This window comes from Passer domesticus, chromosome 1 (genome assembly GCF_036417665.1).
Source record: "Passer domesticus isolate bPasDom1 chromosome 1, bPasDom1.hap1, whole genome shotgun sequence".
NCBI classification, from domain to species: Eukaryota; Metazoa; Chordata; class Aves; order Passeriformes; family Passeridae; genus Passer; species Passer domesticus.
In genome coordinates, this window is record NC_087474.1 from 14,137,274 (window position 1) to 14,154,173 (window position 16,900).

Here is a 16,900-nt window from a genome sequence, read left to right on the forward strand (position 1 = left end):
TTGCAGAGGCGTAAAGAAGCTGAAATACAGTCTTTGATGATGTATCTAACAGTGTCTCTCAAAAAGAAGTTCTGTGCTTAAATAGAAATTAAATTTAGTCACTTATTTGTGTGGTTGTAGAGGCCAGGAACCATTTTGAGCCCTTAGTTCTTATACTGCCATAGTGAGAAAAATCTGTGTAGTTTTTTCAGCTGTAAAGGTGGAAAAGGTTGTAAGTAATTACAGATTCTTTATGTCTAGCTTTCTTTATGCCAGTTTTCATTTCTTGATATGAAAATATTTTGATCTGCTTAAGACCTATTAATTTTGTTGACCCTAATATGAAATGAGTAGCTTATAACTTGAAAGGCTGTGCCTTCAAAAAAATTGAAAGCTTTTAAAGTTCACAAACACTGCATGAGAGGTGCTCAAAAAGCATTTAGATCTGCTAATAAATGTATTTTAAATTCATTGCAAAAGTGTCTAAAAATCTCGTATGTATATGTATTCTGACTCTTATGTGTATTCTGACTTTAAAGACTTTCTTCCTTTATACAGTAGCACAAAAAAGGCTTTTTATAACAGGAGGTTGTGTTAATCCATGCATTGCCCACATTGTATATAGGAAGCTGCTTTTGAATAGTGATTCACCTATAGTGATTCACCTATAGTGATTTCCTGTAGTGATTTTTGGATAGTGTGGCTAATATGTTTCAGGTCTCAACTCAAAAAGGTTGCCTCAAAGCTGTTGGCCACTTGTGGTTCCCTGCAGAAATAGTATTTCATACATATTTTGAAAGTTATTTGTGGTGGGACAATACAGATATCTATGAAATCTTAATCTACGAGAAATTAAATTATTACTGTTGCCAGTGCTGCTAATATAGTGACTAAATTTCTCACAATGTGTTAACTTGTGTTTAACAAGTCTGCTTTAGTATGGGTATTTTTTATGATATACTTTTCTCTGGGGACAGAGATATTGAAGCCAAGATGCTGGTGTGAGTGACGGGCAGGTAAAAAATTTCTTCCTTGTATCTAGTGTGAATCTACTTTATTTTAGTTTAAAACCATTATGCTTTGTCCTGTTTCTGCAAGCACTGTAAAAAAGTGTCGCTGTCTTGCTTTTCAGCCCCTTTCAGGTATTGTAAGGCCCCAATCAGGTCTTCTTGGAGCCTTCCCCAGACTAAATAACCCCATCTCTGTCCCAGCCTAACCTCATACAAGAGGTGTTCCATCCTCCTCATCATTTTCGTGGCCCTTCTCTGGCCTTGCTCCACAGGTCCATGTCTTTCCTATGCCAAGGGCTGTAGGGCTGATGCTGTGCTCCGGGTGGGTCTCACCAGGTCAGAGCAGAGGGGCAGAGTCCCCTCCCTCCCCTGCTGCCCACGGTGCTCTGGATGCAGCCCAGTTTGGTTTCTGGGCTGGGAGTGCACGTTTGCAGCTCACAGTCAGCTTTTCATCCACCAGTACCCCCAAGTTCTTGGCAGAGCTGCTCTGAATCACTTTGGCCCCACGTGTGTTGATACCAGGGACTGTCGTGACCCATGTGCAGGAACTCATGAGCTTCCCATGGGGCACTTCTTGATCTTGTCCAGGTGCCTCAGGCATCCCATCCTCCAGGTGTGCCAGCTGCACCTCTCAGCTTGCTTTTGCCTGCAGACCTGCTGAGGGTGCACTTAATGCCATTGTCAGTGTCACTGGTATGGAACAGCACTGGTCCCAGTATGGACCCAAGGGACACCACGGGTCACCCATCTCCATATGGGCATTGAACTGTTCACCATGAGCATCCAGCCAATCCCTTATCCATCCAATAGCCCGTCAATCAATAGAGTCTATTCCTCTCCAATTTGGAGAAGAGGACTGTGTGAAAGGCCTCTCCTCTGTACTTCAAACAACAGAGGAAAGCAATTCTGGAAGTTGAGAAAGTGGCATAATCTAATTTTTGTTTTCTTAAGTTATGTTAGATCTGTATAAACTTTAGCATGTATCAATATGTGGTTAATAGTGCAGAAAGGACATTTCAGGCAAAAACAGACTGAATTAGAGAGGAAACTGGAGGACTTCTTAAATGCAAACTATATACCCATGATCTTGGATTACTGTATGACTTACCTCTGCAAGGTGGCAGTTTATGCTAAAAATAGTTGTAGCTTATTCCCACGCTGAAAAACGCCACTAGAAATTTTAATGTTGAACATCCTCTTTAATGGAGTCCAATTAATGTAAAAAAAAAAGTATTGTTATTTCAATATGTTCTTCTGCTAAGAGTCTTTTGGAGACCATTTAAGGCATCCAGAAAGCATCCCACTGCTCACAGAATTTCTTGAAATGCCCTATAATCCTAATCCCTTAAAATAATAAACTTGCACAGTCTGTAAAGAGAACTTTTCTAAATTATAAAATGCTTATTGCACAACTAGCAAATCACATTTATGTCCAAATCAGATCTAATTATATATAGCTTTAAAGATACAGTTTAAAGCTTCTAGAACTTTAACAAATTATTTTGTTCCTCCTTTGAAATACCAGAATAAGTTTTCTAATTGTATTTGCACATTCTGTATCTTAGTGTTTATGTGAATGATCTACAGAGATTTTTCCAATCTTGCATTAAAATACTTTGTTATATTGTTTATTTTTCTAAGCCAGTTTAAATTGCACAAAAGCACTATTATGTAAACGTAGTTATAATACTCTTTTAAAAATTGAGTACTAAAAAGGTAAGAAATGTGAGATTCCTCTTTTGGCTTAAATGCTTCTCCTTTCCACCTCGTGTAATGTTGGTTACCTGACTTAAGTCTGCATTTAATTCCCATATCCCACCCTGACTCTTTGGCCTAGACACTTTTCAAGTCTCATTTCTAGCCTTGTCCTTTTTCTGCTTGCCCTGTATATTCTCCTGTTTCTCTTCCACACTGTCGGCTCTGCAGTTCAGAGATAAGGAGAGGCCATTTCCTCTTTCCAGCTTGGGTGCTTGGACCTGAAGCCATAGTTCAGGGAAAATCCGGCCCAGCCTGAAGCAGGAGCACACTCCATAGAATGTAATCATTGGAAAAGTTAGCTGCTTGAAGTGTCTACTGAACACATGCCCAGAGTCTACAGCTTTGCTTAATTTGGGTAGCTCTCTCACAGATGAAAGAGACATTGCTATGTCATATACGAAGGTCTTCACCTGATGCACAGATGTGTCACTAGATTATTTTTTCTTATTTCTTTATATTTAATGTTTTAATGCAGACATACTGAGAATGGCTGGTGTTTTCTGTTGAAATTAATTTTAGAAAATTTTCTGATGCAAATACCCAGAACACAATATTCCTCCCAGGCAGCTATTATTAGCAAAGGTAGAAACAAATGCAAATTAATTGCTGTAATGTATAGATCTGGAACCTCATGGTTTGTAGGTTTTATTAGTAATCTTACTTTGTACAGGTGTGTGGCAAAACTGGTTTTGAATAAAGAAGTCCAAATTCTGTTTTCTATAATATCTGCAGTTTATTTGCATGGAATTATGGAAAGTGTAAATGAGCATAGAATTTAGCACCTGTGTTAAAACTACTCAATAAAGCTACTGAATCTTCATTTTTTGAAGCATTTTGTTTTGCTGCTGTTGACTGTCACTGTCTGCCATGACACTGAAGCTAAACCATCCCATCTGTTTGCCACATTAACCAGCTTTAATCAATTATTAAGCTATCACCTTGCATTTGGCATGTAATGCATTAGATTTTAAAGTGTATTTTTAGGAGAGAAAAGTGCCAAAGAGCAAAAAGCCATAGTTTTCTTAATGCATTAACTGGAAGTTAATGTTTTATATTGCCATTTTGTGTTGTCTTTTTCTGGGTTTTGTTGGTTTTGGGGGTTTGGTTGTTTGGGGTTTTTTTGTTCTGGGATCTATTTATAATTGAAGCACTTTTGCAGGTGGTGTTTTTTTGCATGCTAATCCTGCAGAGAAACATTGTGTCCAACAAAATATGCTGGGTCAGCAAAAGCAAGAAACTTGTGCTGGAAAGACAGTATCCACAGGTATTTAGTGTGTATGGAGATTTGGCAAAATGAGTGATTAACTATCATTGGCAGAAAAAGATCTCATGTTGTGTCTTAGACAGTTGTGCATTTTTTTTCTTTCCCACAGAAAAGATACTCTTCCTTTTAAAGTCAGCAAAAGACTCAGCTGTATTAATATTCATTGAGTACTCAGGAATCTTCATCTATATTCTGTCTTTTCCTTCAAAACAAGATTATTCTTTTTTTGGTGTTATTTTCTCTCATATGTCAATTCATACACAAATGAAATACAAACGTGCACAACTGAGGCAGACCTACAAGGATTATTTAAAAAATTAAAAGGATTATTTAGAAAATGAACTCTGTTACTCAGTGGTTCCTGTGGTGGCTATTTGGTGGTTATTTTCAAAATTGACCAGATAGTACTGAAAACTAAATTTCTTCTGATACTTTCTACAGCATCTGAGTTCAGCAATGTTGTGTGCTTTACATAGGGAACAGGCTATAAAGGAAGTACAAGTAAGGCAGACTAGGCTGAGGTAGACCAGACTTGGATGACTTGGGAAGGCAGGGGAACCATGAAGAAGCAGCACTCCATGGAAACTCCATTTCCTCCAGAGGAGTCTTCCTAGCATGGATCTATCAGAGAATTTAATGCATCATTGATTTTTGTGTTGGTGTGTCACTGTCCACTTCTATACAATTTTAAGGTTATTTAGAAGGGATGAAAGCTTATGACATCCTGCAAGTATCTGAGGGATTTGATACTTGCAGGTTCTAGCATGGTAACCATTAACCTTTTAAGAGAGACTTTTAAAGTAAATAGGTCAAACTGCATTTGGTTTAGCCTTGTGTGTAATTAGTTAAAAGTGTATACCTGTTGTCCCAATTCCACACTCATCTGAAAGACTGAGAACACAGCAGGTAAAAATGAGCTTCACGTCCTTCATATTAAACCTAATACTTTCATTTATTTCCTTTGTTATTAATGAAAATTTTAAAGAAAGTATAAAAATTGTTACCTTCCAGTGAAGGATTTGCAGATTTACTTGTAGAAAGAGTGTTGTCTAAAACGAAGGGCCAACCTCATAAATGCCATTACAGAGCCTCCCGTAACTGAAACTTCCCCTTCCTAGGTGAATGACTTCATGGGATTGCATAGGCACAAAAGCTTTTCCTCAGGCCACAGATGACAACTCAAAATGAGTCCTTTGAATCAGAGACAGAAATAATTTGGAAGAAATGGAATGTCCCTGAGAGATGCATATGAGGTTTCCAAGCTGCCTTTGCACAAGCCAGGCAGCCAGAGCATATTCAAGTCCTTCAGTGTGGTGAAAACATGAATTACTATAGCTCTTGCTGTGTGCAAAGGAAGTTGTGGAAACTTTTCACCAACTATAAATGGAAACCAGAATTTTGGTCACTGATGGTACTTTCATGCTCTGGGTGGGGTCAGCAGAACCTGCAGTCTGTGAATTGACTGGCTGCTTTCTCCTGATCCAAGATGCTAAGTGGTCTTGCACCAGTTCTTCCAATCAGCTTTCCCAGTCTGCAGGCAAAATGTTAACAGAGCCTGAAGCATCATCAGGCTGCTAGTCTGCATCTAGCCCTTCTCTATATTTAGGCACTGGCTAAGCAGCTTAACTCCAGTAGCTGTGTTGGAGGGGAGGGAAATGCAGAGTCGAGTGTTCCTTCGCTTACCAGAAGCACTGCAACAGAATAGCTGTGCACTAGAATGTCTGATGTCAACTTGTGAAAAAGTGGGGGGACAAAAAAAAATTGTACTGAAGGTTGGTACCAAACAACATGGAAAACTTAGGATAAAATTACACTGGTTGGAAAAAGTGCTTGTATAAAAATCCCTTCTCAAACAGTTATATCAATTCTCAGTATTGTGTTACCTGTGTAAGAAGGATATTGATCTAAACAGACCTTATTTCAAAGAGCATCTTGTGTTTCATATTGATGAAGGTCTTGGCTTTTAGAGCAACACTCTCCTGTGGAATGCTGAGAAAATATGTGGAGATTCTTTATAGAAAACTAATTTTACTGCTGAATTTTGCATTAGGCATGTCAATGCATTTGAGAAACATATGGTTCTTTTTAAAGCTAATGCTATACATTATTTCTACAAATACTTCCTCCTAAGTTCAAATTAACCTTTCTTTTATGACTGCCATTTGTAGAGGTGACGTGTCCACAGCAAACCTTCCACCTTTTCCCGTTACCATTGGTGGAAGAGTGGGTGCCTTGTAACTTAGAGTAGCAGGGGTGGTAATCTGCTTAAATGCTGGCATTCCTAAAAGTTATATGCAAATCAGTGAATGAAATTTTGAAATAAAAAGGGAGAGGAACAAGAGAAATGAGAGAGAATGGAAACAGCTTCATGTTGAATATTGTGTCAAGCTAAATAGCTGCAGATTTGGAGGAAGTCTTTATTGTCAGTGTCTGACAAGCATAATCTGGAGAAATAAGAACTGATTCTGTTCCCTAAAAGGAAAGTACCCTTATTTTGTTATCTGCTGTATTTAAGTTATATGGTTTGAGCTGTAACTATCATCGAAGTTCAGGGCTAGCTTGGTTAGTGATTAAAATACTTTACCTAGTGTTGTTCTCTTTCTCAGAACTACTTAAATCATTTACTCAAAAGCAACAGGACGATACCTTGTGGGAAACAAATCATCATATGACTAACAAAAATCTTAGTAGTTGAAAATGTAAAGATTTCTATATATTTAATTACTAGATTAAAAAAAAATTAAAATTTGGGGCTAAAAAGTGCTGTAGGGAAACCTTTTTAAACATATGTTTCTGCTTTTTCCAGGTTGCACAAGCCTGGATTGATCCCTGTGTGCAGGGATCTCTATTTATGTAGGACTTCTGGGTGTACTGTAACCCAGTCTGCACAGAATGTCTAGAAATTCAGAAGGGCTCTGCAGACACTGAGCAGAGAGAAAGTTATGGTGGTGCCCAGTAGTTTCACTTAACTGGAGTATAAAGAAAGTGCATAATGAACTTGGGGTTTGATGCAATAGATGGCAATAAAAGGATCAAAGGCTTATGCCCTGCATAGTTATTGCTCTATGAATCTGCTGATCAAAGAGTGTTGAAAAGCATCAGATCTACTAAATATGAACTGCATAGTTTCTATGTGATTGCTCAGTGCATCCAGCATGTCCTGAAGGCAGTGGCTTTACTGCACATGTGCACACCATGAATATGCACATGTATCTGTCCAGGAGTTCTGGTCATGAAACATGATAGGCTGTAGCTTGCAGTGCTTGCTGCAAAGTGTGTGATGTCTGAGAAGAACATCCAGGATTAAGATAAATTTACTTGACTTTCCAGTGTTGGTAGTAATTCACAGTTACCTTTTTAAGTTCAGAATCACCTATAAATGCATTTGTAATACAAGTATTTAAAGTGGCAAGGAATGGAAACTTTCCTATGGAATTACTGTACTACAATATTTCAAGGTTGAGGCATTTACTTTCATGTATTCAATTCAAATGTGATTCTTCTCAAATGATTTTTGCTTATGTCCAAATTGCCTTTCTGCCTGGAATCTTTGTAGCTGAATTTTTAGTGGTTGCAATTTCCATTTTTCCAGGAAACCTATTCCAGGTTTGGAGAACTGGAGGCGTCAATAATTGAATTTGAGAGTGGGTAATGAGACTGATAGATGAAATGGTAGTGGTACAATTAACAATGTATCAACTCCTTTTCTGTGGAGTCTGAAAGGTCAGCAGGTGTCTTTGCTGCCTAATGCATATTATGTTATATGAATTACATTGTTTTCCTTTTGTTTTTTTAATTATCCTCACATTTTTTACTGAAATCATTTATGACTTTTATGAACACAAATAGAAACAGGAAGAAATTGTTGTATAACCTTGATAAATTGCATATTTCAAGAAAGTGTTTAAATAATTTACTGCAGTAGTTCTGTTGTGCATTAGTGGCACCTGCGTAATTTTTGTGATTGGGTATTTAACAGTAGTTAATAGTCACATATTTTTTCAAGTCCTCTTTGATTTTATTATACATTATTTGCATGTTTTGTGGCAGTAATTTTTCTAAGACTTCATCAGGCAAACTTTGGTCTGTATCTCATAAAACCCACAAATTCTAAATAGTAGAGAATGTCTGAAAGATGGCATGATTCTTTTTGAAACACATGATCACAGCTGGTGCTCAGGGAAGTTGTGTGTCATGGAGCTGAAATCCTGTCCCTGTGTTTCCAGCAGAATATTGCCAGCATGCTCTCACAGCTTTTCCAGGGCTGAAGAGGCTTATGGGTGTATTTGTTCTGAAATGTCATGTAGTTTCTAACCTAGAAGGAAACATTCAATTAAGATTTGATTAAGAGGAATTTTTTTTTGCAAATCTGTGTTCAAACATGTTGCTTCAGACAGTGCTTTTGTCTAGGAAAGTTTTGCAGTTCTAGATTTAATTTGGTGTTCATTTAAATGCCTAAATATTTTTAATAATCTTATGTTATCCTTTGATAACATAACTCTATCCTTTGTAAGCAATTTTATTTTTGAGAGAGTAATTTTTAAAAAATACTGTGTCTCATATTACATCTGTGTTATGTTATTCTTACAGATAAACAGAAATCCCCTTCGGATATAATACAAAGTTTTCAGAAGAAAAGTCAGTTTAGGACCATTGCTCCAAAAATGGTACCAAAAATTTTAACATCTGGAGTGGTTTCTTGCCTTCAGTCATCTTTGCCTGAGCCAATGACACCAATTTCAGCTTCAGGTCCCAAGCCCCTGGTGGTGCCAGCTCAGAACTATGCTGTCATGCAGGTGGCTGCTCACAAGGGCACCTTTTCCCTGCTGGCTGTGCCGTGTGTTGCACCTGCCCTAACACAGCAAGTTCAGCAGTCAACTGTGGCCTCCTCTGAAAACCTAAAGCTGCCCATCCCCAGGTACCAATCTGTAAGAAATAAATTGCTGAGTGACAAAAAACCAGCACAAATCTCTGGTTTGAGCGCATGTCACAAGATTCCTACCAAAGCCCTGGTCTCATCACAGACTTCCCCCATGACTCCTCTACCTGAAGACTGTCCTGAAGCTCATTCTAGTTCAGATTCAGCTGAGCAAGTGATGGTAGCAGACTGTGACTCAGCTGAAACTGGAGTTGCCACATCACTGAATAAAAGCAATTGTGTGGAATCTAGTTCGCTTTTGATGAACAAAACTAAAATTGCTAGCAATAGTATTTCTGGACCATCTGTAGTTGAAGACTCTCTATCCAAGCCAGCAAGTACAACTAATCCCATGAAACTAAGTCTACATTCTGTGAAGACAGCATTGGAAACCACAAGAGAGTCACTCTTGACATCTGAGAAACTAAAGGAAAAACACACAAATTCTACAAGTCCTGTTGCTGTCTTGTCATCAGCGGTTTTTGGCAGTACAATTCAGATGGCTCCATCAGCACCAAAAGGAAAACTTCCTATTTTGCCTTACTCCAGAATGAAAAATTCCATGTTCTGTAAATCTAAGCAGAATATTAATGTTATGGACATAGCTGGTCATTCACTAAAGTCTGAATGTGAAAAGATACCATCTTTGAAAACCAAAGCCTTTGATAAGCAGTTAGGGGTATCATTTACACAAGTCCCCAAACAATCCATTCGAGAAAATACCTTCTCTCCATCCAGCAAAGAGGATGATGTCAACAGTCTTAAAAAATTGAGCAGTGCAACCCCTAAAAGAAGAGGCAGGAAAAAAAGAGCCCCGGAAGATTTATTGGCTTTTCAGGCCAAGCGAAGGAAATGCATCATTAATAAGTTTAGAGAAGGAAGAGAGAGGGCAAAGGTTGATATTCAGACACCTGAAGACAATAAAGCAGAAGCAGTGAAGAAATACCGCAGTATCAGACCGAAACCAGTGGTGGTTGTGCAGGCGTTCACATCACTGACTCCTGCAGCGGTCGTGGAGACGCCGTCTCGTGAGCAGGACTTATTTCTAAATGGTTCACTCACCAATAAATGTGTAAGCTCCAAGCACAGTGATGCTACATCAGCTAAATCAAGTGATCTGAGCAGAAATACATGTTCAGCCGTCCCTAAGCCGCTGCACAGATGCCAGGTTTGTAACCATACGTTCCAGTACAAGCACCACCTCCAGGACCACATGAACACGCACACGAACAGGCGGCCCTACAGCTGCAGGATCTGCAGGAAGGCATATATCCATTCTGGGAGCCTGAGCACACATATGAAGCTTCATCACAACGAAGGCAAATCCAAAAAGCTGGTGTGCTGTGAATTCTGTGCTAAAGTTTTTGGCCATGCCAAAGTGTACTTTGGCCACCTCAGAGAAGTCCACAGGGTTGTTATCAGCACAGAGCCCTACGCTAGCGAGCAGCAGGTGCAAGACACTTTAAAGAAGAGAGAGAGGAATATAAAAGAGGCAGAAGAAGCTGCAGAGAGGTGAGAGCTCTCACTAAGTAAATGCTAATGAAAACTGGATTTCAGGTTGTCAGTGGAAATTAATAAACCTCACCATTATGAAAATTGTTGCGTTTTTCCACCGAGTGAGATTCCTGATCGTTCAAATATTCCATTTGAATCTAGTCAATCCATTAGACCAACCAGTATATTTTAGCTGATTTACTATAAATCAGCTAAATTATTAGCTGATTGTCTATAAATCATTATTGACACTTGAATATCCAAACTAATTTTGCATATATTCTAGTAACATCCAATATACTGCCATATTTGGGTCATTTGGTTTCTCATGGTTAGTGCTTTGTCTTCTATCCCACCCACTTTGGGGTTTTCCCTGGAAGATAAGGGAACCAACTGCAGTAAGCAAAAAACAATTCATATTTCAGTATTAGCCTGTACTTTGCTTTCCCTGTTAAATATCATTATCCCACTTCCTTTTAGGGAATGCTGTGAGCTAATCTGTCCTGAGTTTACTGCTGCTTTTGCAATCACTCAGCCAAGCAGAAAAGTTAACATGCACTGTATTAAGATGGATAGAACATACTTTTACCTCTGTATTATGATTTTGAGGTGAAATCTCTTGATACAATATAAATGTTGCCTTTTTTTTTGTTCCAGTGCATTTATTTTCACTGAAGAACATTTGGGGCTTCAATGTAGCTCCTCACTGCAGTTCCATTCTACTCATTTTACTTTTCATAGCTCCACTCTCTGGAGCAGCAGTCAGAAACTTTTACAGTCTTGAGACTAAGAAACACCAGTCCTTTTCTGTCAGTAGCTGTCATACAGTGAATCATTCAGTTTATCTGTTTTGTTGGGTAATCTGTCCAATATGTATAAATACACAGTGTTATGAAGTCCTTCTTGTAGATGTTATGAGAAGATGTCTGAGGAGATCTTGTTTTGATTGTGTTAACCAGGGACTGCCTGCGTATCCTTTATACTACAGAGCTGTCCTAAATCAGGGGAAGGGGCTGTCCAATTGCCTATTAGCGTTTAAACTTTTCTAAACTATGTTACCGACTTGCAGGAAAAAAAAAGGCAAGAAACTTTGAAATGTCACAGTTTCCATCTTGGAAAGGGAGGTGATTTTGCCTCGAATTGACCTAGATCACTCACTGTTAACAAGTAGGTTTCTCTTACTTGTACATTACAGGTAATAGTAATTTTCACTTTTCTAGCACAGCACTAGAAGTATTTGGATTGACCTCCCTGAATCAGGAACTTCAACAAAAGTTATCAGCCTTTTATTAAAGGCTGGTGTTGTTAAAAGGTTATTTCTGCCAAAGCTAATTTTCAAGGCAATTCTTAAACTCAGAAGTGCCATTTGGTTTCAGTTTTTTCCTAATCAGCCTCACTAGTATTTATTTGCTTTCTTTTTTTTCCTCTTCCAAATGAATTAGATACTGTAGAAACAATGTCCTTTTTTAATTAAAAGTGTTTCATGACTGTCATCTCTTCTTGAAACTTGTAAGGACAGAAATTTCAATCCCTCTTCTCTGCCTGGCTAATACTTAAATAGTTTGTATTTCCTTTTTTTAACAGGGGAAATAAGTGCAATTTTGAGGACCTGTTCCATAACCCAGGAGAAGTGAAATTACAGGTCAAATGTGGTCGATGCCAGTTTATTGCAGAGTCTTTTGGTGAAATGAAGTTTCACTTATTGTGCTGTCATGGAGAAGAGATTCAGGGAAGAGTGAAGGAAGGGGTTTTTCAAGGAAGCAGAGGAACAAAGGGGAAGCTGGTCAAACACACAACCCACGTGTGGAAACAGCACAATGAGAGAAGACATTTGGCAAAGTGCAGTGCCCATCAGGAGGAGCTGTATAATGTTCCAAAACCAAAGAGACAGATGTACTTCCACCATCAAAATAATGCCAATATTGTACCTAAAAGTGAACCAAGCCAGTCAGGAAGTGGTGAAGCCTCTAAGGAGATGCAAAATGTGGGGTTTGGCCCACAAAGGAAAAAAATAGAATTTTGGTCAAAAGCAGGCTATAACTGCATTTTATGCAAACAGTTATTTGGAAGAAAAGAGGATCTTTGTAATCATTGGCAGAATCATCATAATTGTGAAGACCCTTCCACTTTATGGACAATTTTTACTTTGGCATCAAAAGAAGGAATTATTGAACTTTCTGATAATGGTGAATATTGAAGCTCAACTCTACAATGCTCTGAAAAGCATTAACTACCTTACCAAATTGTTCTTTCACTGTCTTGCTAAACTAACTCAGCAGATGTATCACTTAAAACGTTTGTTAGTTGGGTTTGTTGGGGATTTTTTTTAAAAGCCATATTAACCTTTATTTTGGTGACTAGAAAATGTAAACACATTTTCTGTATCATTCCAGATGGGTACATGGAAGCTGATTATGAATCCTTGTACTTAAAATTCATGCTTAAGTAACTTTATAACAGCAAATACTCAATACTAATTATTAACCTCAATGAAATATTTGCAAGTTAATTTATACTATACACACAGAAATAAATCAATTTATATGAAGAAATCTTAGTCTTAAATTAAATTAAAAACCTGACTGGAAGTCAGATCCCGATTGTGCTCCCAGATTTTGTGGTAAATGCATATTTCCATGAAGTTCTCTCCGTCACTTCAGTGTGCATACATGCAGCTGCACTCAGGAGCTTTATAGTCTATAATTTAAGAACTTCTGATTCTTGATTTCAGTGAACATTTCAATGAACATTTCAAAAATGTTCATTGCTTGCAGGTGTTTTTGGTGTTCTTTTCTGTCCTGGTAACAGCAAAGATATTTGTATTTTAGGAGTAAAAATCTCCTATGTATTTTTACGCCTGTAGCTTTCTGGGTTGAAGATTTGGTGCCACCCATGGAGGTGGAGCCCAGCACATCTCCAAGGGGGCAGGTCCTGTAAGAGGGTGGAGTTCTGGAGCTTGGTTTTGGTGAAAAGGTCATTGAAACCATTGAATCCAATTTGAAATTGATGTTTGAACTGCTTAAAGCCTTATGTTCCTCTGAATTATTTTGGGAGCAATAATGGAGGCAAGTCTAAGAAATCACCACATCATTCTCCAGCAGAAGTCAGAGCACGTCAGAGGACAAGAAAAACACAGCAGCACTGTCCCTACAGTGTCCCACTCCATTCATTCCTTCTTGTGGTCAGCTGTAATTGAGGGAGTGCAGCGATAAAAGAGTCATGCCTGAAATGGCCTGGCTTGCCTCTCACTGTTTTGCAAAAATTATGGTCATGAAAACATAAGAAGAGGTCTAAAAGTGTTGAGCTTTCTGAGTGGGATTCCACAAGCTGTTGCAATATTTTGTGTATGTGTTTTGTTTTTAACAGTAAAGGCTGTTTTGATGACCTAATAGTTTTGAATGTGATTTCTTGTTGTGTGGTGCTTTGCCCTGAAGTTGAACTGTAAGGTAGGAATCAAGAATAACAAAAGACAAAAAGAAAATGCCCATAGAACTGTATTTTCCCATGGATTTTCAAAACTTTCTTCCTATTATCTGTTACTATAAATTCAGATTTATAGCTGTTTCTTTGCTTTCATATTTTGGGGTTTTTATGCTGAATTACCTTAAAAGTAGTAATTGTTCTTATTCTTGACACATTCATTTTTTAATGTTATGATATATTATACATTATTCATAATGTTACAATATATTCATATTTATTTTCACTGGCATATTTGGACAGGAACAGCTGTTTTTAAAGTCAGTGTTTCACATCAGACTGAGGCTGTATTTAACTTAGTAGAGTGTGTTGCATTTAGCAGCATTTTTTGCCTCTGCAACTTAATCCTTTAACTTTAAAAATCAAACAGCAGGGTGTTTTCCATGAAACAGAAATGTGAGAACAATCCCTCCTTCCCATAGTTACACTGTGTCAAAGGGAAGTTCATTCCCAGCATAAAGCATGTATTTTACGAGTTGGGAAAAACCATTTAAAAGTTTTGATCATGGTATTTTTTTAGAATGAACATTAAATCACCCATCCCAAGGTATAGTTTAAAATGAGCTGACATAAATTCAGTACTGAGTCTCTTCTGTTCAGGAACAGCAGCAGCCATGGCAGAGTGGCCCTTTAAATTATTTTCAACAGGTATTTGTTTAAAACAGTGGTGCATCAGAGCCAGTGATGTAGGTGATTTGTTTGGGTGGTCATCAGGGAAGAGGTGCACTGTCCCTCGAGGGGGAAGTCAGTGGTGGTGGGAGGAAGGGGCTGGAATGAGGGAGTCAGTTGCATTTTCTTTAGTAGAAATTTTCACGTGCAGTCTTCTCATCACATTTTTGTACTTCTCTCCCTTTCTCCAGGCCAAATGGGTAAAGGGGTCTCAGCTTTCAGTGGTTTAAAACCTGAAAACATGTTTTAAAGCATGGTTCTAAGCCACTTCTCAGTGTCCTCATAAATGTTTAAAATTAGAAGCCCTTTTTTTTAAGAGCCTGAAAGCATTCTTGTGTTTCAGGCTATTACAATTATGGTAGATTATGAAAGGTTGGGATTTTTTGGAAATAGCTTTGCATTAAATACAGATGTGTCCTTTGTTTAAAATGTCTTTATTTGGCATTTGTGTTCATTTTGATAAGATTTGGAGGCCCAAAGTGAGCCTTATATACTGCAACTTTTAGTAGTGTGTGTTTGCTGCTCAGCAGAAGGATTGTTATAAATACAGTTTGCTGTTTACCTTGAAGCTGTACAAGTTAACATCTGGTTTTGCACACAAATTATGTTTTTAAATTGTTAAACCGAATGTTATTGTTTTTGTAGCTGTAGTTTTGTTCCCCTCTGATTTTTCATTAAGTCTCTCTTTCAGTTCCACTGTTCAACTTTAAAGCCATTCCTCACATGGAAAGTTGTTCCTTCATCATCACGCCATAAATAACCAAAGCTGGAGGAGTTCCATCACTTTTCTGGCTTGCAGAGTATTGCCCTTCTCCAGCTGCAGAGCTACAGTTTCCTATGTCTAACCTGACATAGTTGCTGGCAGTAAATGTTTTGCTTCATTTATTTATTAGAATTCAGCTTGCTGCTTTTAGCTCAATCGGAGTTGCTGTCATACCTCATTAGATACTTATTTTATCTGCTATTCACTGAGCTCTTTGAAGAAAGTGGCATAAGAAGGATGAACAGGTATTTAAAGGAGCAGATTTCTGCCCATTTCATGCAGATGATGCTGATGTTTGAGGATCACCAGCTTATCTAGGCTCAGCCATGTAGTACATTGTATTTCTACAACACATCCACCTACACGTGCATCTATTTTGGAACGAAACGTATACTTCAAATTCAGCTGTCAGTTACTGTTATCAAACCCGAGCAATGCAGGTTTGGGATTGTTATGCATAAAGATTAAAATGCTATTAACTGTAGTAGGTTTGCTTGTCAAATTCCGTATAGCTCTGAAAAATGAAAATCTCTGTGTGCTGAGTATGACACAGAAAAAATCTGGTCTCATGAAGAAGTCTAATGGCTTAAAGGTTGTCCTCATTTCAGTGTGCACTTTTATAGCTGATCTGTCACATTACAGGATTTTCTCCACTTTTTATTAAATTGCCATAATTTTTCTTGGTGAGGAGTACTGAAGAAGACCTGAGTCTTCAAGCAAGTTTCTGTGAAAAATGTGTCTCCTTTTTTCTAAACAAGCAGGAATATTCCATGGACTCAAAAGTCTTGGTGGCATTATATATATATATATATACATATGCACAATGTGGGGAAACATGCAAGGTTTGGGGTTCAGTGTACGACTCTATGAGGCTGACCATTCTGCAGTTCTCAAGTTCTCAGAAACTAGAAATTTCAGTGTAAAAATAACTTGGTTTTCAGACTTGGGTGAATTTCTAATACCTTATTGACAAACCTTCAAGAAATCCTGAAAAATGGCAATAACATACTTCTCTATTTGTGCTTTGTTAGGCAATTTTTTGGACATGGTGGTACCAGAGGTGGTGTAAAATATGATACTGCTGATGCTGTTGAGTACAAAGGAAGCTTTCTCCCTTTCATTTTTGATATAATTTTATTGACTTTTCTGTGTAAGCATTAGAAATGATGGGATAAATTACGATTTTTGCTGCTGACAAACCCAGAAACATCATTCTGAAGTTACTTTGCAGAAACCTCCCATTTTCATCTAGAATAAGATATGAACCCAGAAAAAGAAAGTTCTGTAGGAAAGAGATACCTGAGCAAAGTGTTCCCTATGAGGCTCTCTGCACACTTACACTGCTGTAGGTGATGTTTACAGATCTTCTACTGATGGGTACAAACAGTTTGTTCTCATCTAGAGTTACTTATCTTGGCCAATGGAAATAAGAATTAAAAAATGTCCATGCCTTCTCTTTCATTTGAATTTTTCTGCTAAATATTTCTGCTGTTACACCAGTCCAGATTGTGGTCCAAGCCATGAAGATACTCAAGCATTTTCAAGGGGCCTTAGAGCAGATTTCA

General features: G+C 38.0%; 1 protein-coding gene across 16 annotated transcripts in view; it reads left to right on the forward strand.

Annotated features, from left to right (window-relative positions):
• Window positions 1–13,814, forward strand: part of ZNF438 (zinc finger protein 438) — a 50,868-nt gene extending 37,054 nt beyond the window's left edge. For 10 of the 16 annotated variants that reach the window (XM_064401265.1, XM_064401886.1, XM_064401473.1 and 7 more), the window contains 3 exons: window positions 3,907–4,011; window positions 8,602–10,441; window positions 12,008–13,814. In XM_064401265.1, the coding sequence (XP_064257335.1) occupies window positions 3,907–4,011; window positions 8,602–10,441; window positions 12,008–12,620 (2,558 nt within the window). In that variant the 3' untranslated portion in view covers window positions 12,621–13,814. Of the gene's footprint in view, window positions 1–956; window positions 996–3,906; window positions 4,012–8,601; window positions 10,442–12,007 lie in introns of all 16 variants that reach the window. The other 6 variants (XM_064401985.1, XM_064402219.1, XM_064402127.1 and 3 more) reach the window with 2 other exon arrangements.
• The last annotated feature ends 3,086 nt before the right edge of the window (window positions 13,815–16,900 follow it).